The sequence below is a fragment of the Pristis pectinata genome, chromosome 16 (genome assembly GCF_009764475.1).
Source record: "Pristis pectinata isolate sPriPec2 chromosome 16, sPriPec2.1.pri, whole genome shotgun sequence".
Lineage (NCBI taxonomy): Eukaryota > Metazoa > Chordata > Chondrichthyes > Rhinopristiformes > Pristidae > Pristis > Pristis pectinata.
Genome location: NC_067420.1, coordinates 42,012,623 through 42,038,000, shown reverse-complemented (window position 1 = coordinate 42,038,000; position 25,378 = coordinate 42,012,623). Strand labels below are relative to the sequence as shown.

The window sequence follows — 25,378 nt, the reverse complement described above, 5'->3', positions numbered from 1 at the left end:
AAGAATGAGGGCTAGATCAATAAAAAAAAATCAGGGAAAAAACAGCAGTAAAAAGAGAACATGGACTCAACAAACACTTTGGTATGTGTCTTAGAATGCAAAGACACAAATCAGTAATTTAATTTTGGATTCAATTGCAGATGTTAAACTCTCTAACTGAAAGACACCTGATGTCCTGATGCCTTAACTGCAAAACTGTAAGATCTAAATATCCATATTATCTATATAACAAAATAACCATTCTTGAAAGCATTTTTAAATGTTATTAAATTTAAAGATATATTCATGCTCTTTACCTTGACCTGAGGTATATCTCATTTTGACTGCCTTCTTCATTTTCTGGAGTACAGACCTGTCCTTGTCTAAAGTCTAGGGAAAGAAATTAAAACATCAGTCTGTTAAGACATCAATCACCCTTTACAAGTATGATAGTAAATAAAAGTGACCAAAAGTCTGAGAATTTGCACAATCATGTGAAGACATGTTATGGTTTGTAGTGAACAAACATTAGTTCCAAATTTCCACAGGCTTAATAGCTTTCTTCTAGTGTAGGTTTATTGGGAATGTAGGTTATACTTGCCAATCCGGCCTGCACCATCAGTTGCCTCAATATCTTTCTACTTGACTGCAACCCAAATCTGAATACACTACTTTAAGTATGGTCTGACTGAATTTTTATGTGGACTTACGATTAATTTTGATTATAGTTTTCCATAGCACTAGCCATAAAATGTAGGCCTAAATATTCAATTATTTTGTGCATGTTCTCTATCTAGAATGTACCATCTTACATTTGCATATGCCATGTTTTTCATCCCTTCCTCCAACTTATTACTACTCATAATTTGTTGGTACTCAATATTAATGATACTTTCAATGTTAGCAGTCTGGAAATTTGGTTACCATTTCTTCTCGCCCCAAGCAAGCAAAATGTACAATGATATCAAAGTGGAAACCAATAAACCAATACAGCTCCTTTTCAAGATGTTGCAAGGTGCTTCAAGCCTTATTAAGTACTTTTAAAGTGTAGTCATTATTGCAATGCAGGAAATAATAAACAATTTGCAGACAACAAGGTCCCACAAACTTTATGAATACTTATGAATATAATTGCAAGATCTATTTCATTATCACTGATGGATAAACATTGGATAATTCCCCTGCTTGTCCTTAGATAGTGCCATGGATCATCTGAGAGATCTCTGTTTAATTTCTTGTACAAAGAGCACGACTTTCAACACGTCCTCAGTGCAGCACTGGATTACCAGTCCAGATAAGCGTGATTATCCCTGGAGCATGAACCAAGAATCTTCTGACACTGAGGTGCGAACCCTACTGACTGAACCATTACACACCTTTGAAAAGAACCTTGTCTATTTGCCAATGGTTCCTTTATTTACTGTTCATTTTTCCTCGCTGATGAAAACGTCAGATGGACATATGCCACCAGCAGACAAGGGTGTCATTGCAAGAACACTGCTGAACACTCCTCAGTTTTCAATTATGCAATTAGTTCCAAGCACTATTAGTTGTGGGCATGTCAGACATCGGACCTCCAGCCTCCTGCAACACTAACAGTAAAGGAGTACTCCATACTGCAAGTGTCAATATTGAATTGATGCTCCTTGATTGTCAGTTTTGCTTGCAAAAAAAAAAGGTCATGTAGCTTTAACACAATGAACGAATACTTTGCAGTAGTTTAAATGTTACTCCTCAAATTGCGATTTGCCAGTGTTGGCTTTGGCCATGCAGTAATGGACCTCACAAGAAATGAGCATGAAAATAAAAGCCTTGAAAGTCTTGCAGAGTAGTGTTGTGTTTTTCAGCACAATGCTGCTATTTCTGGACTGGAAATAAATTATAGCAATTTTGGGGCCAAATCGCGCAACTCTGAAAATGTAACCAGGTACTCTAGTTATCAGTTTGAGCTGATGATCCAATTTCTTAATCAATGTACATAGAATGAGATAGTCGCATTTTTCTGTGATGCCCTGTCCCTCCCTCTGATCTCATCACAACTTTCATCCTGACTCCTAACCAAAATTGAAGGAATGGGAATTGATCAGTGTTCATTTTGGAGCTAGCCATTTTCTCATTTTCTCCCAATTTTGTTATCTGGAAGCCAAGACAGGTCTAGACAGTTATAATAGATTCATAGAGCTATACAGCAGAGAAACAGGCCATTTGGCCCAACTCATCCATGCTGACCAAGATGCCTATCTATACTGGTTGCCAATCTGAGCTAGTCCCATTTGCCTGTGTTTAGTTCATATTCCTCTAAACCTTTCCTGTCTACCTGTCCAAATGTCCTTTAAACATTGTGATTGTACCAGCCTCCACCATCTTCTCTGACAGCTTGTTCCAGATATCTACTACTCTCTGTGTGAATAACTTGTCCCTCAGTTCTGCTATAAATCTTTCCCCTCTCACCTTAAACCTATGTCCTCTAGTTTTAGGTTCCTCTACCCTGGGAAAAAGACTGAGACTATCTATGCCCTTCAATTTTATAAACCTCTATGAGGTCATATAACATAGAACAGTACAGCACAGGAACCTTCGGCCCACAATATCAGTGTCCACTAGGATGCCAATCCAAATAATCCTATCTATCTGCACATGATCTGTATCCCTCCATTCCCTGCCTGTTCGTGTGCCTATCTATATACCTCTTAAACGTTGCTATTGTATCTGCTTCCACCATTTCCCCTGCAGTGAATTCCAGGCACCTGCCACTCTCTGTGTAAAAAACCTTGCCTCATACATCCCCTTTATAAACTTCCCCCCTCTCACTTTAAAGCTACCCTGGAAAAAAAACTATCTACCCTATCTATGCCTCTTATAATTTTATATGCTTCTATCAAGACTCCCTCAGCCTCCAACACTCCAGAGAAAACAATCCAAGTTTCTCCAACCTCTCCTTATGGCTAATACTCTCTAATCTAGGCAACATCCAGGTGAACTTCTTCTGCATCCTCTCAAAAGCCTCCACATCCTTCCTGTAATGTGTCAACCAGAACTGCATACAATACTCCAAATGTGGCTGAACCAAAGTTTTATACAGCTGCAACGTGACTTCTTGACTTTTATACTCCACACCCCGACTGATGAAAGCAAGTCTGCCATACACCTTCTTCACCACCCTATCTACTCGTGTTGCCACTTTCAGGGAGCTATGGACTTGCATCACAAGATCCCTCTGTCCATCAATCCCTCTCAGGGCCCTGCCATTTACTGTATACTTTCATCCTACATTTGACCTCCCAAAGTGCAACACCCCACACGTCTGAATTAAATTCCATCTGCCAGTTCTCTGCCCATGTTTCTAACTAGTCTATATCCAGCTGAAATCTTTGACAACCTTTCTCATTATCCACAACTCTGCCAATTTTTGCATTGTCTGCAAACTTACTAATCAACCCATCTACCTTTTCCTCCAGATCATTTATATATATTACAAACAACGGAGATCCCAGCACTGATCCTTGCGGAACACCACCAGTCACAGAATAACACCCTTCCACCACCACCCTCTGTCTTCTATGGCCAAACCGATTTTGAATCCAATCTACAAAGTCTCCATGGACTCCATGTGACTTAATCTTTTGGATCAGCCTACCATGAATGATCTTGTCAAAAGCTTTACTAAAGTTTATGTATATAAAATCCACTGCCTTACCCTCATCAATCATCATCACTTCCTCAAAAAACTCAATCAAATTTATGAGTCAAAGCCATGCTGACTATCCCTAATAAGTCTATGTTTTTCCAAATAGAATCTTCTCCAATAATTTCCCTACCATTAATCTCAGGCTCACCGGCCTTTGATTTCTCGGTTTATCCCTGTTGCCTTTCTTAAACAAAAGAACAACATTGCAACTCTCCAGTCCTCTGGGACCTCGCCTGTGGCTAAAAATGATACAAAAATCTCTATCATGTCCCTAGCAATTCTCAACACTGGTGCCCCACAAGGCTGCATCCTCAGCCCTCTACTCTACTCCCTATACACACATGACTGTGTGGCCAGATTCTGCTCTAACTCCATCTACAAGTTTGCAGATGACGCCACCATTGTAGGCCGTATCTCAAACAGCGATGAGTTGGAGTACAGGAAGGAGATAGAGAACTTAGTGGAATGGTGTCATGAAAACAACCTTTCCCTCAATGTCAACAAAACAAAAGAGCTGGTCATTGACTTCAAGAGAGGGGGTGGTGTACATGCACCTGTCTACATCAATGGTACTGAGGTCGAGAGGGTTGAGAGCTTCAAGTTCCTGGGAGTGAACATCACCAATAGCCTGTCCTGGTCAAGTCACTTAGATGCCACAGCCAAGAAAGCTCACCAGTGCCTCTACTTCCTCAGGAGGCTAAAGAAATTTGGCTTGTCCCCTTTGACTCTCACCAACTTTTACCGATGCACCATAGAAAGCATCCTATCTGGATGTATCACCGGCTTGGTATGGCAACTACTCTGCCCAGGCCTACTAGAAACTGCAGAGAGTTGTAGACACAGCCCAGTGCATCAGCCTCCCCTCCTTGGACTCTGTCTTTACCTCTCATTGTCTTGGTGAAGCAGTCAGCATAATCAAAGACCCCTCCCACCCGGGACACTCTCTCTTCTCTCCTCTTCCATCAGGTAGAATATACAGGAGCCTGAGGGCACATACCACCAGACTTAAGGACAGCTTCTACCCCACTGTGATAAGACTATTGAACAGTTCCCTGATACAATGAATGGACTATGACCTCGCGATCTACCTTGTTGTGACCTTGCACCTTATTGCACTGCACTTTCTCTGTAGCTGTGACACTTTACTCTGTACTGTAATTGTTTTTACCTGTACTACATCAATGCACTCTGTACTGACTCAACGTAACTGCACTGTGTAATGAATTGACCTGTACGATCAGTTTGCAAGACAAGTTTTTCACTGTACAAGTGGCAATAATAAACCAATACCAATACCAATCTCCTCTCTTGCTTCTCTTAGTAACCTGGTATAGATCCCATCAGGCACTGGGAACTTATCTACCTTAATGTTCTTCAAGAGCCCCAACACCTCCTCCTTCTTGATATCGACATGCCCTAGAAAATCACCATGCCCCTCCCTGATCTCACCATCCTGAACATCCCCCTCCATGGTGAATACCGATGTGAAGTACTTATTTACTATCTCACTCACTTCCTCTGTCTCCAGGCATAAATTCCCTCCTTTGTCCTTGAGTGATCCAAGTTCTCCCTAGTTACCCTCCTGTTAATGTATGTCTAAAACCTCTCAGCCTTCTTTGCTCCAGGGAAAACAGCTCCCACTTGGAATTCCAATGATTCACCACCCTCTAGGGAAGAAATTCTCCTCATCTGTGGCCTGAATGGCCACCCGCTTTTATTTGAGCCCATTAGCCCTAGTCCTTTAATGCCAGAAACAATCAGTTCATCAACCTTTTGAAATGAAATGCATCTTTAGATTGTATATGGCTCTTGTATACTGGCTTAGTTACTAATCAATAGGTTGCAACCTTCTGCTTCCATTTGAAAAGACCATAGCTACTAAAGAATATAGACCAAAACTAAGCTTTTAAAATATCACAAATACTCAGTGAAATTAAGAAGAAACAGTAAATGTCTTGTTATTGGCTTTTGCATTATAGTTTCAGGGAAGAGTTTAAATAAAAGTGGGTGTTTATTGAAACCTATAAATTACATCATTATATCAGCAATCAATGTGGTAAATTGTGATAACTTACTGAGAATGAAAAATTGGGGAAAAAAATGAAAGCGCATTCTACACATCAATCAAGTCTGGTGACTAACTAAATTTACACTATTAATGATAACACAGAAATCAACACAAGTATTTTAGGTGGATATTGTTAACAAAGAATGAACAGGGTCTATATCAAAACTTCAAGGGGCAGACACAAATGACACTTGGAGAAGATGAATTGAGGAATTTGATTGGTTCCATTTAAAGTAAAATGACGTAGAAGGAAACACTAGTCATTAGAGCATACTGAACAAGAAATAAAGTTAGTCTTCATTTTGAACTCTCAGTTTCTCAGACAGGAACTTCAATGGCTATTTGGCTCTTTGCCAAATGGCCTTTATCACCATATATGGAAAGATACAGCTCATATCCCTCTGCTGTTGAAATAGTTTTAGAAATCCCATAAGACCATGAATTGCAACTGTGCACTTCCTCATTCAGTTTTAGTGCTGACATTGTGTGCTCATTAGTTTCAAAACCAAATCTGTGACATGTTATCCTGAAGTGTACTGCTTAAAACAGTTCCCACTACAAATAAGACGGAATGTCTATATCATTCACCGATTCTCAATGGATTATCTTCATGACATCATGAGGAATTAATGAATGTAGGGAACTCTAACCAAATTGGAAATAAATCCACATATTTCAAGAAATAATAAAACACAAATTACTACAAAATTCAGCGTCAAGAGACCAGATGGACACGTAAGACAGACTTCTGACCCCTCCAAAATATCAATCAATCAAAAAAGAAATTGCAATGATTGTGGGCAACTTTGATCATCACATAGACTGAGCACAAAAGTAGTTTTAAGGTCTAATTAGTGAAATACACTCAAGATAATTTCCTGTTGCAATATGTTATGAATTCAACCAGGGAACAGGCTAATTTAGATCTGGTTATATGTAATCTCATGATAAAGCATCTCTTGGGGAAAAGTGATTATAATATTTCAGAATTTCATATTTAATTTGAGTGACAAATTTCAGTACAAACCTGGAGTCTTAAATTTAAATAAAGGCAATCTTATAAATATGAGGGGAAAGTAGACTAAAGTACATTGAAAATTTGCATAAAAAGGTAGAACAATAGATAAACAGTGACAGAATTTAATATTTCACAATTGTAAATGAAGAATTTATCAGAAATAAAGGTTCCACAAGAAAAGTGCCTACCTGTGGCTAGCTAAAAATGTTGAGGTGGTATTAGATTAAAAGGCGTATAGCTTTTCAAATAGTAGTAGTAGATCTCAGGATAGGGAAAATTATAGAAATTAGCACTGGCTAAAGAATTGATGAAATAGGAGAAAAAGATATGTTAACTTCCAAGGAACAAAATGAGATTGTAGGAGTTTCCACAAGTATGTAAGAAGAATACCAGAGCAGATGCTGGTCTCTTGGAAGTTGAAACAAGGAATTAATAATGGGAGATAAAGAAATGTCAGTTTTGTTAGACATATTTCCCATGTTCACAGCAGAAGATACTGTAAGCACAAAAACAAATTAGAGGAAGGAACTTAAAATAATCAATATCATTACTAGGTAAACTACTGGAACTAAAGGCTGGTGAGTCTCTTGGACCTAATGGCATTAGGATTTGAAGTGGTGTCAGCAGAGATAACGGGTGCATTGGTTGTCAAAACTTCCTAGAGTTTGGAAAGACAGCAGCAGAATGGAAAACAGCTAACACTACTATTCTTAAATGAAGGAAAGAAACAAGACCAGTTAGCCTAACATTAGTCACAAGAAAATAATGGAATCCCTTATTGCAGAAGTAGTAATAGGAACTTAGAAAATCATAGTATGATTAGGCAGAGTCCATGTGGTTTAATGCAAAGGAAATTGTGTTCAACTTATTTACTAGAGACTCTTTGAAAACATGACTAGCAAGATAGATGAGGGGCAACCTGGATGAAGTGTATGTGGATTTACAAAAGGCATTCAAATAAATTACACATGAAGATCACATAATTCTACATTAGAGATAAAATAAGTGTTTCAATTTATTGAAGTTAATATAGAGCACTGATTAACTGACTGAGAATAGTAGGTTCAAAACATGTCATGTTCAGATTAGCAAGCTGCAACTAGCGGAGTGCCTCAGGATCAATACTGCAACATTAGCTATTTACAATCTATTTTAATGACAGATGAAAGGACTGAATCTCAGGTATTCAAGTTGGCCAATGAAATAGTAGATGGAACAGCAAGGTGTGAGCAGAGCATAAAGTGCCTGCAAGGGGAAATATTGTGTTAAGTGGATAAAAATATAGTAAATGGAGAATATGACACAAACCACTTTGGTAGCAAGAATAGAGGAACAGAATGTTATTTAAATGATGTAATACTTTTAAATGTAGGTGTTGAGTTTAGAAGAATGAAAATTGATCTTATGGAATCACACATGATTCTGAGGGGGCTCTACAAGGTGAACGTTGTATGCTTGTTTCTTCTGGTGGGAACTGAGGGAGTCTAAAACCAGAGGAGGAATTTCTTCTTGGAAGTTTGTAAATCTTTGGAATTCTCTGCACCAGGCAGGTCTGGATACTGCATCAGTAAATATATTCAACGATCTAATGGATAGAATTTTGGACTGTAGAGAAATCAAAGATTAAGAGGAAGTGAAGTTGAGGCTAAAGGTTAGAAGAGTTAAACCTTACTGAATGATGGTCAAATAACCCATTCCGGCTTCTAAGGTTTAGCAGAATGTGTTGAAGATTGGCTCACTGAAGGGTATCAATATTATCTACTTGAATGAAGAACCTCTTTTATATGGTGTTCATTGGAACCACATTGTGGAATACAAGAATTGCTTCTCCTCTCTGCTTCCGCTCTATCATATTCATATGATCTTATGATTCTGCAACTATCTTGTCTGGCACCTCATTTAACATACAATCTAAATTCTAAATATCTTTCTGGGTTTGAACATTACTCATTGTAACTCCATAGCCACATAATATAACTCCAAAATCCCCTCTAACACAGATAGGGCATCAAAAACAATAACACAGCATGATCTGAAATATACATTAAAGTATTGAAAAGTAAAGCAGGGTACAACTCATAAGTGTTAGAGGAAGAAGGAGGATTTGTTGTTGCACAAGGATTTCCATGTGGGTTATTTTACAGAGGTTAAGGTTCAGTTGTTTGAGCTTACAGGAAACGAGTATTTTAATGCTCCTTTATGATCTGCAGAAATTACATTCGTTGAATAGCAAGGGATCTTATACCATGTGTGGAATGCAGAGATCATAGACTGGGGTTTGGGCAACATCTGTTTGCAGGACTGGTTTGTGTTGGATCAAAGGAGCAGATGGATAAGCCGAGGAGCCTTCCATAACTCACAACAATAAGGAAGTGTGGAGTAGACAATAGACAATAGGAGCAGAAGTAGACCATTCGGCCCTTCGAGTCTGCACCGCCATTTTGAGATCATGGCTGATCCTCAACAATCAATATCCTGTTCCTGCCTTGTCCCCATATCCCTTGATTTCCCTATCTATAAGAAACCTATCTAGCTCCTTCTTGAAAGTGCCCAGAGAATTGGCCTCCACTGCCCTCTGAGGCAGTGCATTCCACAAATTCACAACCCTCTGGGAGAAGTCTTTCCTTCCCTCTGTCCTAAATGGCCTAGCCCTTATTCTTAAATCATGGCCCCTGGTCCTGGACTTCCCCAACATCTGGAATATATTTCCTGTCTCTATCTTGTCCAATCCCTTAATAATCCTGTATGTTTCAATCAGATCCCCTCTCAATCTTCTCAATTCCAGCGTGTACAATCCCAGTCTCTCCAACCTCTCAGCATAAGACAGTCCCGACATCCCTGGAATTAACCTTGTAAACCTACGCTGCACGCCCTCTATAGCCAGGATATCCTTCCTTAACCCTGGAGACCAAAACTGTACACAATACTCCAGGAGTGGTCTCACCAGGGACCTGTACAAATGCAAAAGAATCTCTTTGCTTTTGTACTCAATTCCCCTTGTAATACAGGCCAACATTCCATTAGCCTTCATCACTGCCTGCTGCACTTGCTCATTCACTTTCAGTGACTGATGAACAAGGACTCCTAGATCCCTTTGTATTTCCCCCTTACCTAACTCCACACCATTCAGATAATAATCCGCCTTCCTGTTCCTGCTCCCAAAGTGGATAACCTCACACTTATCCACATTAAACTTCATCTGCCAAGTATCTGCCCATTTACCCAACCTATCCAAATCACCTTGAATTCTCCTAACTTCCTCTACACATGTCGCACTGCCACCCAACTTTGTATCATCAGCAAACTTGCTAATGTTATTCACAATGCCTTCATCTAAATCATCCACATAGATCATAAACAGCTGCGGTCCCAGCACCGAGCCCTGTGGCACCCCACTAGTCACGGCCTGCCATTCTGAGAAACATCCATTCACCCCTACACTTTGTTTCCTATCCACCAACCAGTTTTCTATCCATGTTAATACCCGCCCCCCCAATTCCATGAGCCCTAATTTTACCCACCAATCTCCTGTGCGGCACTTTATCAAATGCCTTCTGAAAGTCAAGGTATACAACATCCACTGAATCTCCCTCGTCTATTTTCCTGGTTACGTCCTCAAAAAACTCCAGTAGATTAGTCAAGCATGATTTGCCCTTGGTAAATCCATGTTGACTCGACCCAATCCTATCATTGCTATCCAAATATGCCGCTATTTCTTCCTTAATAACGGACTCTAGCATCTTCCCCACCACAGATGTTAGGCTAACTGGACGATAGTTCCCCGTTTTCTCCCTCCCTCCTTTCTTAAAAAGTGGGATAACATTAGCCATTCTCCAATCCTCAGGAACTGACCCCGAATCTAAGGAACATCGGAAAATGATCACCAATGCATCCACAATTTCTAGAGCCACCTCCTTTAGTACCGTGGGATGCAGACCATCTGGACCTGGGGATTTGTCAGTCTTCAGCCCCATTAGTCTACCCATCACCATTTCTTTCCTAATGTCAATCCACTTCAGTTCCTCTGTCACCCTCTGCCTTTTGTCCATCCTTACCTCTGGGAGATTTCTTACGTCTTCCCCCGTGAAGACAGATCCAAAGTACTTATTAAATTCGACTGCCATCTCCGTTTCCCGTAATAATTTCACCCAATTCGGTCTTCAAGGGCCCAACATTGTTCCTAACTAACTTCTTTCCCTTCACATACCTAAAAAAGCTTTTGCTATCCTCCTTAATATTCCTGGCTAGCTTGCCTTCGTACCTCATTTTTTCTTCCCGAATTACCTTTTTAGTTAAATTCTGCTGCACCTTAAAAATTTCCCAATCTTCTATCTTCCCACTCAGCTTGGCTCTGCCATACTTCTTCCTTTTTAACACAATGCTATCTCTGACTTCCTTTGTCAGCCACAGTGGCCCCTTTCCCCTCTTTGAGTCTTTCCTTCTCTGGGGAATAAACTGATCCTGCACCTTGTGCATTATTCCCAAGAATACCTGCCATTGCTGTTCCACTGACAATTCTGCTAGGATGCCCGCCCAGTCAACTTTAGCCAGCTCCTCCCTCATGGCTCCATAGTCTCCTTTGTTCAACTGCAAAATTGACCCTTCTGATTTGCCCTTTTCCCTCTCCAATTGCAGATAAAAACTTATCATGTTATGGTCACTACCTCCCAATGGCTCCTTTACTTCGAGTTCTCTTATCAAATCCTGCTCATTACACAGCACTAAATCCAGAATAGCCCTCTCCCTGGTCGGCTCTCGTACCAGCTGCTCCAAGAATGCATCCCAGAGGCACTCTATAAACTCCCTTTCCTAGGGTCCAGTACCAGCCTGATTTTCCCAGTACTCTCAGACACTACCTCCATCTTCTAATTCCTTGTGAGAAATCAAAAACCTGCAGATGTTGGATATCTGAAATAAAAATAGAATATGATAGAAACATTGATCTGTCTATCTGTGGCCTGCACTGTTATAACGTGACCCAAAGCAAACTTGAGGAACATCTCATCTTGTCTCGGCACATTGCTGCCTTTCAAGCTCAATATTGAATTTTCCAGCTTTAGGTAATTTGCTTTTCCTTTCAGTCTGTGTCAGAACCGACCATTTCCATCTATTATCCATTATTTGGGCTTACTTTTTCTCTATCTATTGGTACAATCTGGACTGATGGTCATGGCACAGCTTTACTATTAGCAACACATAAATCTGACAAAGAAGCATAATCTGATTCTAACTGCCTCATTTTATCAGAGATATTCCCTTTGTTCAACCCATCCTTCTCTGCTACTGAAAACTAATTTGTTTTCTCTCTTTCCTAGTTCTGATGAGCAATCTCGGACATGTCTTCTTTCACAGGTATTGCTTGACCTGCTGGGTGTGCCTAGCACTTTGTTTTTATTTCTAATTCATCTCTGACACGTGTGCCCTATCCTTTCTGCTGGAGAATGTTGTTGAGTCCACAGCAGAGCATTATAGAAGTTGAGATTTTGACTTGCACATATTGAAAAGTACCTCTACAGCACTGAAGGCACCCAGAATGCATTGTCAATATTCTGACAGCATGCTTAATGATATTTTTAGTAGACAGCTAGCACTGTTTAGCGTTCCTGGATGTTGGGCTCCTCAAATGGACTAATCATCCCTACAGCCCTTAAATCTGCTTGAAGGTTTGAATGTATCAGAGAAACTGAACAGTTGCTGGACAAATGAATAGTGACAGCTGTTGGATATCTCGTGCACACACTTAAGTTTATAGACTACCTGGACACTAATGCAAAGTCTTAGATGATCAGAGAGTGTCTCCAAAGCCACAAGTGCAATTAAATACATTCTATGGCTGCTGACTAGGGTGCCTTCTCAGAGTGATGGGGAGAAGCTGTAAGATATAATTGCCAGATCTTGCAAATAAGACATCTGTCACCTGTCTGACGCATTTATGATTGGCCAACTGAGAGACCCTGGACATCTCCTGTTATGCAGCAGGTGACAAGAACAGTCTGCTGCTGTTTCTGTGTTAGTCCACTGTTGATTTTCTCTGGAATTTATAATACTGCTGCTTGAAAAGCATCCACTTTGGTATTTGTAGAAAGTAGCTAAACTGCAGTACAAGATAGATTTTTAAAAGTTCCAAATGGAACAAAGTTGACAAGATTACCACAAATCCTAACACAATTTTCTCCAAAATTCCCCAAGAAGAATAAACAAACAAATGCTGGGATTAAAAAAAATTAAGGAAGCTTTGAGGTAGCAATATTTTTCAGAAGATTTGATTATCATCTCTCAGCCCCTGATTAAAATCACATGCATTCAGTTTTGTTTCAGTGGCAAGTTTTAGGTAGCTCAGGAAGTCCATATAGCCTGCATTAATTTCACAAACCAATATTGTCTATTTTTAATGCATAATTTAATATACAAATTGTCAATATTCCTTTCTAAAATTCTGAGTTTTAAAGGATCTGGACGTCGCCAGTGAGACTAACGTTTATTGCCCATCCTTAGTTGCCAGGAGAAGGTGGTTGGGACCTGCCTTCCTGAACTGCTGCAATCTTTCTGATAAATGTACTCTCACAGTGCAATGGAGTTAGAGGTCCTGGAACTTAGATCCAGCAATGAGGAAGTACCAGTAATATATTTTCAAATCAGGATAGAGGCAACTTGGAGGTAAGTTTGCAGATGATGGTGTTCCCCCATGCATCTGTTGTCCTTGTCCGTCTTGGAGGGAGAAGTCCTGGAATTGCAAGGTGCTGTGAATTTTGTAGATGGTACACGCTGCACAACAGTGGTGGAGGCAATGCATATTTAGGGGGTTACAAGGTTATAATCAAGCAGGCTACTTTATCTTGGATGGCGTGGAGTTTCTTGAGTTGTGGAGCTGCACTCATCTGGCTGTGGAGAGATTCTACATGCTCCTGATTTGTACCTTGTAGATGGAGGAAAGGCTTTGGATGTGCCATGAGGTGAGTAACTCTCAGCAGGAGACTCAGCTTCCAACTTGCTATACAGCACTCATTTAGGTGGTCCAGTTGAGTTCATGGTGATACCAGGATGTTGGGGTTGGTGATTTCAGTGATGGAAATGTCATTGAATCTTGAGTAGGTGGTGAGATTCTCTTGTGGGAGATGGCTACCGCAAGCAAGCATGGATTGTTTTTTTTGCTGAATTGAGAATGATATTGAACATGTTACAATCCGTAAACATCCCTTTGTCTGATCTTGATGAAGCAACTGAAGATGCTTGAGCCTAGAATATTGCCATAAGGAACCTGTGCAGTAATGTCCTGTGGATGGGATGATTGATCTCCCACAATCATGATCACCTTTCATTGTGTGAGTTATGACTCCAATTGTTGGAGTGTTATCCCATGAATACTCATTCTCTTCATTTTTACCAGGGTCCTCGATGCCAATGATTAATTGGCAGGCAATTGCAGCCTTACATACTGAAATCAGCAAGTTCACATTGTGCTTTTGATAAGCCATATATTTATATGGATTCAACCATTTTATCAATTCACACTGGTTAAAATCACATCATCCACCCTCACCCCACTCTACATAGTGGGAGAAAGAAGGATCATCGGGAGTTGGAGCCAGATTTGGAGCGGGACCTTTGAAAAGAGGCGAGTCTCTGTGTGTGTGCTTGTGAGTTTCACCTTGCAGGGTGGGGGGACTGAGGCTTTGGCTAGTGGAGGCTGAGGTAAGTTTCTTTCTTTCTTACTTTGGTTTTTCCATTAGTGCCAGGCCAGAGTAGTTAGAATGGCTCTGAGGTCAGTGGTGTGTTCATCTTGTGAGTTGCGGGAGTTCTGGGAGATCTCTGGTCTCTCTGATAGCTACATCTGCATGAGGTGCATCCAGCTGCAGCGGCTTACAGACTTGTGTTAGGGAAATGGAGATGCAGCTGGATGACCTTTGGCTCCTATGGGAGAATGAGGAGTTCATAGATAAGAGCTACAGGGAGGCAGTCACTCCTAAGCTGCAGAAGGCAGGGAGCTGGGTGATTGTCAGGAGAAGGAAGGGGAATAGGCAGCTAGTGCAGAGTACCCCTGTGGCTGTTCCCCTCAATAATAGGTATACCACTTTGGATACTGTTTGGGGGGGCGGGGGGGGGAGAACCTACCAGAGGAAAGCTGCAGTGACCAGGTCTCTGGCACTGAGCCTGGTTGTGTGGTGCAGAAGGGAAGGGGGGAAGAAGAGGAGAACAGCAATGATAAGGGATTCATAGTACGGGGGGCAGACAGGAGATTCTGTGGATATGAAAGAGACTCCCGGATGGTATGTTGCCTCCCAGGTGCCAGGGTCAGGGATGTCTCTGATCAGGTCCACAGCATTCTGAAGGGGGAGGGCAAACAGCCAGAGGTTGTGGTAATATTGGTATCAATGACATAGGTAGGAAAAGAGATAAGGTCCTGAAGAGGGAATATGGGGAGCTAGGTAGGAAGCTGAAAAGCAGGACCTCGAGGGTAGTAATCTCTGGATTGCTGACTGTGCCACGCACCAGTGAGGGTAAGAATAGGTTGATTTGGCAAATGAATGTGTGGCTGAGGAGTTGGTGCGGGGGGCAGGGTTTCAGATTTGTTGATCATTGAGATCCCTTCTGGGGAAGGTACAACCTGTCCAAAAGGGACGAGTTACACCTGAACTGGAGGGGGACCAATATTCTCGCAGGCGGGTTTGTTAGAGCTGTTGTGGAGGGTTTAAACTAGTTTGGTAGGAGGATGGAAACCCCAGTGCTAGGTCAGAGGCTGGTGCATTTACTGTACAAGTAGATGCAGCATGTAGAAAGACTGCGAGGAAGGATAGGCAGTTGAAAGGACAAAATTACAGTCAGTTGGATGGGCAGAAGTGTGTCTACTTTAATGCAAGAAGTATCAGGAACAAGGACAATGAATTTAGAGCCTGGGCAAGTACATGGAACTATGACGTGGTGGCCATTACAGAAACTTGACTGTCACAAGGGCAGGAATGGCTGCTGGATATTCCGGGGTTTAGACATTTCAAAAGGGACAGGGACGGAGGTAAAAGAGGTGGGGGAGTAGCTTTGCTGATTAGGGACAAGTGTCACAGCTGTAGAAAGGGAGGACATCCTGGAGGGATCGTGGACTGAGACAGCGTGGGTGGAAGTCAGAAACAGGAAGGGAGTGATCACTCTATTGGGAGTGTTCTACAGACCCTCCAATAGCAGCAGAGACACTGAGGAGCAGATCAGGAGGCAGATTGGAGAGGTGCAAATATAACAAGGTGATTGTCATGGGTGATTTCAACTTCCCTAATATTGATTGGCACCTCCTTAGTGTGAAGGGCAGAGTTTGTTAGGTGTGTCCAGGAAGGATTCCTGACACAGTATGTGGACAGGCCGACTAGAGGAGAGGCCATACTGGACACTGATCCAATGAGCTTGTTCAGGTTTCAGATCTCTTGGTGGGAGAGCATTTTGGAGATAGTGACCATAACTCCTTGACCTTTACCATAGCCTTGGAGGGGGATAGGAGCAGACAATATGGGTAAGTATCTAATTGGGGGAGGGCAAATTATGATGCTACTATGGCAGGAACTTGGGTGTAAGTTAGGAACAGATGTTCTTGAGGAAGTGCACAGCAGAAATGTGGAGGTTGCTTAGGAGTACTTGCATGGGGTTCTGGCCAGGTTTGTCCCATTGACGCAGGGTAAGGATGGTAGAGTGAAGGAACCGTGGTTGACAAGAGATGTAGAATATCGTAATGAGGAAGAAAGAAGCTTACCTGTGGTTTAGAAAGCATGGATCAGACAGGGCTCTGGAGAGTTACAAGGTAGCCAGAAGGGAGCTTAAGAATGGACTTAAGAGAGCTAGAAGGGGGCATGAGAAGACCCTGGCGAGTAGGATTAAGGAAAACCCCAAGGTAGTCTACACATATGTGAAGAATAAGAGGATGACTAGAGTGCAAGTAAGACTGATCAGGGATAAAAGAAGAAACCTGTGCCTGGAGTCAGAAGAGATAGGGGAGGTCCTTAATGAATATTTTGCTTCAGTATTCACCAGTGAGAGAGACCTTGATGTTTGTGAGGATGGCGTACAACAGGCTGATACACTAGGGCATGTCAACGTGAGGAAAGAGGATGTGCTGGAACTTTTGAAAAAAATTAGGATAGATAAGTCACTGGAGCTGGACGGGATATATCCAAGGTTATTATGGGAAGCAAGGGAAGAGATTGCTGCGCCTTTGGCGATGATCCTTGCATCCTCACTGGCCACAGGAGTAGTGACAGATGACTGGACGATGGCAAATGTTGTTCCTTTGTTTAAGAAAATGAGTAGGGATAACCCTGGGAATTACAGACCAGTGAGTCTTACTTCAGTGGTGGGCAAATTACTGGAGAAGGTTCTTAGAGACAGGAATTATGGGCATTTGGAGAAGCATAGACTGATTAGGGACAATCAGCATGGCTTTGTGAGGGGCAGGTCATCCCTTACGAGCCTGATTGAATTCTTTGAGGATGTGACAAAACACATTGATGAAGGTAGAGCAGTGGATGTGGTGTATATGGCTTTCAGTAAGGCGTTTGATAAGGTTCTTCATGGAAGGCTCATTCAGAAAGTCAGGAGGCATGGGATCCGGAGAAACTTGGCTGTGTGGATTCAGAATTGGCTCGCCCATAGAAGACAGATGGTGGTGGTAGTAGATGGAGAGTATTCTGCCTGGAGGTCGGTGACCAGTGGTGTTCTGCAGGGATATGTTCTGGGACCCCTGCTCTTTGTGTTTTTTTTATATATATAAATGACTTGGGTGAAGATGTGGAAGGGTGGGTTAGTAAGTTTGCTAATGACATGAAGGTTGGTGGTGTTGTGGATAGTGTAGGAGGTTGCTGTAGATTACAACAGGACATTGATAGGATGCAGACCTGGGCTGAGAAGTGGCAGATGGAATTCAATCCAGAAAAGTGGGAAGTGATACACTTCGGAAGATTGAATTTGAAGGCAGAATACAAGGTTAATGGCAAGCCTCTTAGCAGTGCGGAGGAACAGAGGGATCTTGGGGTCCATGTCCATAGATCCCTCAAGGTTGCTGTGCAGGTTGATAGGGTTGTTGAGAAGACATATGGTGTGTTGGCCTTCATTAGTTGGCGTATTGAGTTCAAGAGCTGCGAGGTAATGTTGCAGCTCTATAGAATTCTGGTTAGACCACACTTGGACTATTGTGTTCAGTTCTGGTTGCCTCATTATAGGAAGCTTTGGAGAGGGTGCAGAGGAGATTTACCAGGATGCTGCCTGGATTGGAGACATGTGTTATGAGGATAGGTTGAGTGAGGTAGGGCTTTTCTCTTTGGAGTGAAGGAGGATGAGAGGTGACTTGATAGAGATGTACAAGATGATAGGCATAGATTAAGTGGACAGACAGAGACTTTTTCCCAGGATGAAAATGCCTAACACGAGGGGGCATAATTTTGAGGTGATTGGAGGAAGCTATAAGGGGGATGTCAGAGGTAAGTTTTTTTTTTACACAGAGGTGGGTGCATGGAACGCACTGCCAGCAGAGGTTGTGGGGGCAGATGCATTAGGGACATTTAAGAGACTCTTAGCTTTATATTTCTCTATCATTCATGTGGCTAGCTATGTGGGAGGGAAGGGTTAGATAGATCTTAGAGCAGGACAAAATGTCAGTACAACAAAGTGGGCCGAAGGGTATGTACTGTGCTGTTATGTTCTATAATAGTAGCTAAGACAAAACTCAACGAGCAACCTTGAGAAAATGCAACCATACTAATATTTAATAAATTCTTTGAACTTTGAAGAAACCGATAACAAATTGTATAATACTTTATGTAAAATTATTTTAAAAATGCAACTATGAAAAACAAACAACAGTATAAAATAGTGAAATTGATTAAATGTTTTATCTCAATACAATCTTTAAAATACCAATATCTGTTGGAACTTCACAGTTAAAAGTAAGTTGATAGTAGATTTGTGTGCATTTTGGATAATCTTAATTTTACAGAATTTGAAAGGTTTAAAATAGTGTAATGTAAATTTGATCTAATCCTTATTCTTGGTACCAATGGGTTACTTCCCAACAATTTTGAAGCTATATTTTGGTGTATGCCTTATTTCCTTTGTGATTAGAAGCTTGCATCTTCTTTATGATTAAATTTCAGCTTTCTATCCATGCAATGATCATCTCCACAATTCTTTATCTTTAACTTCTGTAATCCATTTAACTGACTATCCAGATGTCATGAAATCCTCAAACTATATTACTTTTTATGTAAGAATAAATGAATATACTCCCATACCATTGCTAAATTTAGACTTTAAATCCTGATCTAAACAGCTTTTTGAGTCAAAGTTCACAAACTGTTAGAGCCTATTTGGCATTGTACCATCAATGGAATCAACAATACTGTACGAGTATACAAGCAGATGCTCGTTTCAGGATTTTGATGGATCTGAAATAGATCTTTCTTTTCCCATAGTTTTCCACACTACTTGTCCTTGCCTTCCTCCTTGGGCAGTTCTTTGAGTTCAAGGATAATTTACTTCTACTCTGGTTTTGAGTTCTGAGGTAGATAACGAGGCCAATGTTGGAACTGTAAGCTTTTATTCAGAAGGAACAGGAGGTGATTGACGGATGAGGTGGACGGGTAGTTGGTGAGGTTGTGTGCTCTGTCTGCTGCTTGTGCAGGGTTTCTGGATGCTCCTGAAGCATAGCCTTGAGGTTCCCAATACTGAATGCTCCTGCTCCATTTTGAGCAATCAGGAGCTAGAGATTCCCGTAAGTCAATGGGGATATTGCACTTCTTCAAGAAAGCTTTTAACACATCCTTGAATTTTTTTCTCTGTTCACCTAATTATATCCTCCTACAACAGACCTCCGAATAGAGTGGCTGTATTGGGAGTCTGGTGTCGGGCATGCAAATCATGTAGCCAGCCCAACTTAACTCAATGAGAATAACTAGGGCCTCACTGTTGTGGAAGTCAGCCTCACAAAGGACACCGGCATTGGTTTGCTTATCCTTCCCTGAATTTGGAGGATGTTGCAGAGATAGCATTGGTAATATGTCAACATCTGCAAGATCAAGATCTTCTACCAACCTCGCCCTGCGGCACTACATTGCCCTCTGACAATAAAGATTCACGCCAAGACCATGGAAACTGTAGACCACTTTCCACATCTCAGGAGGCACCACTTGGCAAAGGCAAACACTGATGTGAAATTCACCATCACCTTCAATCTACCAGCACAGTGTTTCATCAATTGAGTAAAAGGACACTTGAAGACCAAGTCCTCGGATCTGGCACAAAACGCACGGTCAACCAGACTTCAGTGATCCTGGCCCTCCTATAGGTTTCTGAGATCTGGACTACTTAAAACAGACATCTCAAGGCACTGAAAAATAACACCAACACATGATGTATAGTATTCTATTTAATGGCAGGTAAAAATCACTCAATAGTAAACACCATTTACAAACTTAAACTGTAATAACTGGTGAAAAGTGAAAAGATATATGAAAACGAAAGGAAAATAATTAAAGTGATAAAGAAAATGCCTCACTTTCAGCTGTTCTAGTTAGTCACCAAAATGACGAAAGGAAATTCATTTCAGTATTCCATAACTGAAATTAAATGCTGGTTTGCAGGCTGGGATCAAATCAGTTCCAGAATTGAAATCTAAATATAGAATATTCTTCATACAAGAACTAATGTTTCATTACATATACTTATTATATTAAAAAATACAATGGCCCTGATTTCATATAGTTTTGAAGGAGTGGTCTGCATGACTCCCAAAATTGACAATAGACTTTTAGATACAAAATCCAGCCAATCTTTGTCCCATACCTCCTTATCATAAATTTTTCATTAAAAATACTCAGTGACTAGGAACTACCATTCAGTAGTGAGCTCTCAGCTAGAAATTTAGTGCCTAGTTAGGATGGGGGCACAATCTGGGTTGGGTGTGGGGCACCCAAGGCCAAGCCCAAGACTTCCATCTAAATATGAAAGCATTCCTACTTCTCCAAATCAAAGAAACCTAAAGTTAAGTGCAGTGACTCAGCAACTTCAGACTCTTCTAGTTCACAATCCGGCTGCAATAACTGCCCCATTCCCACAGCAACCCATTCACTAAAATTGCAGATTGAACCCTGACAACATCAACAGATCCTGATCTCTAATTTTAAAAGAGGGCCACCAATTTCATGGCAACTCAGAAGAGTAAGTTAATACTATGGGATGACAGTAGAATCAGAGGGTTAAATCACTGCCTTCCAGGGAGAAGAGTTAAAAGCTTTATCAAGTACAATAGTTTATTTTGTGTATTATTTTGCTTCCAGGCCTTTCAAAACATTTAATATACGTAAGAAAATAAGAATGCTCAGACACAGAAGATTCTGCCTCAGACTCATTATATTCAGATTCAAGAACGCAATCTAGAAATTAATTAAAACTACACAATAACTTCAAAAAAAGCAGATATACTGTCCTTCATCCCATAAAAACTGGCAGGTAAAGAAAGGCTTCAAAACATGTGAAAACAAATATACCTTACATGCAATTTGTTATTAATTGGTGGATAGCTGTTGGGGCAAAACACAAGCACAAACTATTACAGTTATACAGTTAATGTAGGAAAAGGTCCCAAAATACTTCAAAGGACCATAACAGGCAAAAAAAAATCATGTTCAGCTAAGGGGGAGAAGGTGTTATTTTTAAGGAGGATCATAAGCAGAGGGAGATGGAGGAGTTGAAAAATAATGAAAATCAAAAAAAACTGCAAAAACTGGAAATCTGAAACAAAAACAGAAAATGCTGGAAACACTCAGCTGGTCAGGCAGCATCTGGGGAAAGAGAAACAGAGTTAACGTTTCAGGTCAAAGGCACTTCATCAGAACTGCGAAAGAGGGAAGGTTGTTAGTTTTAAGTTGCAGAGAAGAGAGGGATGGCTAGGACAAAGGAAGGATGTGCGAAAGACTGAGGACCTTGTGGGAATGAGTTGTCAATGGGTCAGTTAGAGAGTGACAAAGAATTGTCATGTGTTGCAAAGAGCAGGTCAGGGTGTGCTAATAGACAAGGGAAGAAACAAAAATATCCTAATAGCACAGACAGATGACAAAGCAAAAAAAAATTGTTAGTTCAAATACGGATAGAGAAAGCTAATTATTGGAAATAACCCTAGCCTTAATCTATCACACATATTCCCTATGTCCCAGCCATCCCTCTCCCCAGCTTCTCTGCAACTAATTCTTTTTCCCCTTTTTCTCAGTTCTTAGAGTTTTTGATCTGAAAAATTAACTGCTTCTCTTTCCACAGATCCTGCCTGGCCTGCTGAGCGTTTCTAGCATTTTCTGTTTTTAAACCTGAAAGATAATCCTGAGAGAATTTTTAGAGATGAGGGAAGGAGATACAAGTTAATTGGTAAATACTTCTTGGCAGTGCTGAGGGGCAAGTTGTTGATATATAATCAGCAAACCTTTCCACTGTGGTTTCAGGTCCATTGCCGACATGCAGGTTGAAGCATACTCTCTTGCTGACTCACTTGTAGGTCTCAGTCTGGGTTCTTCATGGTAACTCCACACTACACAGTAGTGTGCAGGAGTTTTCCCAGCTGTCAGAGCAAATATCTTTGGATCTTGCTGTTATGTCTGAGTTTTGGCTTTCCTTTGTGCAGTGAGCAGTTCTCAAGATGGGCACAGAGTGCAAGGTTTGTTGAATCATATTAAAGTGTGCAATCCATGTATCTCAACAGCAAAGCCTGAGAGAATTTAGTATGGTTTGCATTGACTACACAGGACTCTAGGAATTTTTTGAGAAATATTGAAGATTGAAGGTGTTTGCTCTCGTCTCGTGTTTGAGAATACATAGCAATATAAAAATCTAGGTAAAGATTTTACTGATTTTCTAATCAAATAGTCTATTAAGTCTAAGAGACCAGATAAAAAATGAGCTGAGATAGTAGAAATGATCCTCATAGACATAGCTTCATTACCGACACAGATTTTAGGTGATATGATGCTATCTTACAACATGGAAATTATTTTCTTGATACTGATTGCCATGCCTAACTTGATGTATGCATAAGAGAACTTGTCCATCATACTCTGCAATTCATCAAATGTGTTAAATGTGAATGTAGCATCATCCATGAAGAGTAGAATGCACAAAGTGAGCTAGACAATGCATCTATTTTGCTCCATAATGGTATGACGTTGAACAAATTGCAGATTGATTGTTTTTAAAAGATGTACATGAGGATAATAGAGAAGAAGCCAAAAACAGTTAACACAAAGCAGCAGACTTTCTTTATATAAATATTGATGTTAATCTTAGAGAGTGTTTCATTCTCATATTGGACGTTTACTATTCCTTGCGGAATAGTAAAGAATACTTTGTATACACCATTCTTGTTAATTGCAACTGAGAATTTTTGAAAGTGACCAAATACTACATAGACATGTGTCTATTGTCCATAGCGTTTTTCTGGCATCAAGTACCTTGCAACAAGAAGCAAGTTCCTGACTGAGATGCAGTTTGTCCATCCATTGTCCTCTCTCTCCTGATCTCCCTTCTTCCACTGCTTTAGATTTCTTCACTCTGATGTAGACTGTGGTTCAGCCTAAATTACAACTTTAAAGCTATCTGTGCAAAACCCCCTGCCAATCCCTGGGGATTGCTTATTTTCTGCTTTTCAGTGTATGCTTTTTTTTAATAAAACAATATCATTCCTGGTAGATTACTTCATAATCAGGATTACAAAGCACTACTTTGCACTATAAAGCATAGCTGCTGTGATTTTGCTTTATTACAAAATTTAAATGAGCACACAATCTTCTCCCAACTTTGGATTCAAAATTCATGGACATCAAGACTACACTTTAAACCTCTGTTCTACCCAATAGCTAAAATTACACAAACCAGATCAGAGTAAAGATCAAGATGCCTCTACTTTAACAGGTCACAACATGACTAGGGGAATTGGCAGTGCTGTTTAAACAAGCAGTTAGGGCTAAATAAAGCCATATGGAATCATAGGTTGTGGAACCAGCAACACAACAGTGAGGAAGGACAGTTAACCAAGGATAACAGTTAACCAAGGATAGCAGAGGGAGGGTGACAACATGGACACAGTATGTATATTAACAGCAACATGAACAGCAGGCAGAAGAACCATCTTAGAGGTGGGAAAAATGGGATGGAACTTGCAAATTTGAAATGCAATGGCCTTAATATTTCAAACAAGCTCTTATGATTAGTGGTTTGTAATTTAAGATGTGATATACAACATCCCTTCAATATGTTGGAGAATAGTGCAACCTAAAGGTAAACACTGTTTTATAGAACCTGCCCTAACTTCATAATGTTGAACTCCAACCTGCTCAGTTAACATTATCATCTTTATCATTAATTAAACTTGGTTTGTTTCTTCCTCTTCACTTTCGTGCAAGGGATGGAGCTATTATTTTTTATTACATACTATGTAGTTTTGTTGCTGCTGACAACACACTCCACATTCAAATTTTGTATTCAAAACTTTATCTGCCAATATGAAGCAGCCAACTGGTGACCATCCTACTGTCTATCACCTGGATGCTACTCAGTTGCCAAGCAAGAGACTAACAATGCTCATTTTGTGGCATTTGCAGACTGGAGTAGGAAGACCTGGTGTGGTCAGAAATAACTACTAGAAGTAGAGGATAATCAGATAATATCAAAATCCCCTGATTATGCCTGTTTCTGAGTGTCCAGGACCATTAAAGGCTGCAAATCACTTCAACCAAATTATGCTGTTAAATACAAAAATATCAGTCATAATTCTCTTCACTTAAATAACGTGATCGCCACTGGCTTTGATAGTAACCTGAACAGATCCTAGGCTATTAATAAAATCCAGCATTTGTACTTTCATTTACATGACCAAAAATATCAGCAACTATTTAAGTGTGGTCCAGACCTGGACTACCAACAGCAGGCATCTCAAAGCACTGGAAAACCACCATCAACACTGTCTTTGCAAAATTCTCCAAATTCACTGGAGGGAAAAGCAAACTAATGCCAGGGCCTTTCTGAGGCCAACATTCTCACATCAAGGCCCGAGTTAACAGCTATGCTGGGCAGGCAAAATCATTTGCATGAATGTTTCCATACTCCCAAAACTGATATCCTATTCTGTACCCTGTTGTGAGACAAGATTACTAGGCTGATAGAGAAAAAGATTTGATGATTTGCTCAAAGATTCTGCAAAGTGTTACATCCTCAATGACTCCTGGAAACTATTACTCTTCAGCTAGGGGATCAACCCTAGTTCCTTTAATCACAAGATCTGAAGTGGGGAAGTTGCACAATATTCAATTCCATTTGTAACTTCTCAACAAATGAAGCAACCCACGCCTGCACGGTGAAGACTTAGACAACATTCAGGCATGGGATAATATGTGGTAAGCAGCATTTACGCCATAGAAGTGCCAGGCAGTGACCATCTCCAATTGGAGATAATCCGGCTTCCTACCATTGACATTCAATGGCATTACTGAAGCCAAGTGCCTCCCCACCAATATTATGGGGGTCATCAATGACAAAAAATTCAACTGAACCAGCCACACAAATATCATGGCTACACAAGCAGGTCAGAGGCTAGATACCTTGCTTTGGGTGATTC

At 40.7% G+C, this 25,378-nt stretch overlaps 1 protein-coding gene across 2 annotated transcripts in view; it reads right to left on the bottom strand.

Annotated features, from left to right (window-relative positions):
* Positions 1-25,378, bottom strand: part of unm_sa1614 (un-named sa1614) — a 117,213-nt gene that overhangs the window by 76,973 nt on the left and 14,862 nt on the right. For both annotated transcript variants that reach the window (XM_052031150.1, XM_052031151.1), the window contains exon 2: positions 297-369. In XM_052031150.1, coding sequence (XP_051887110.1) covers positions 297-369 — 73 coding nt within the window. The remainder of the gene's footprint in view (positions 1-296; positions 370-25,378) is intronic.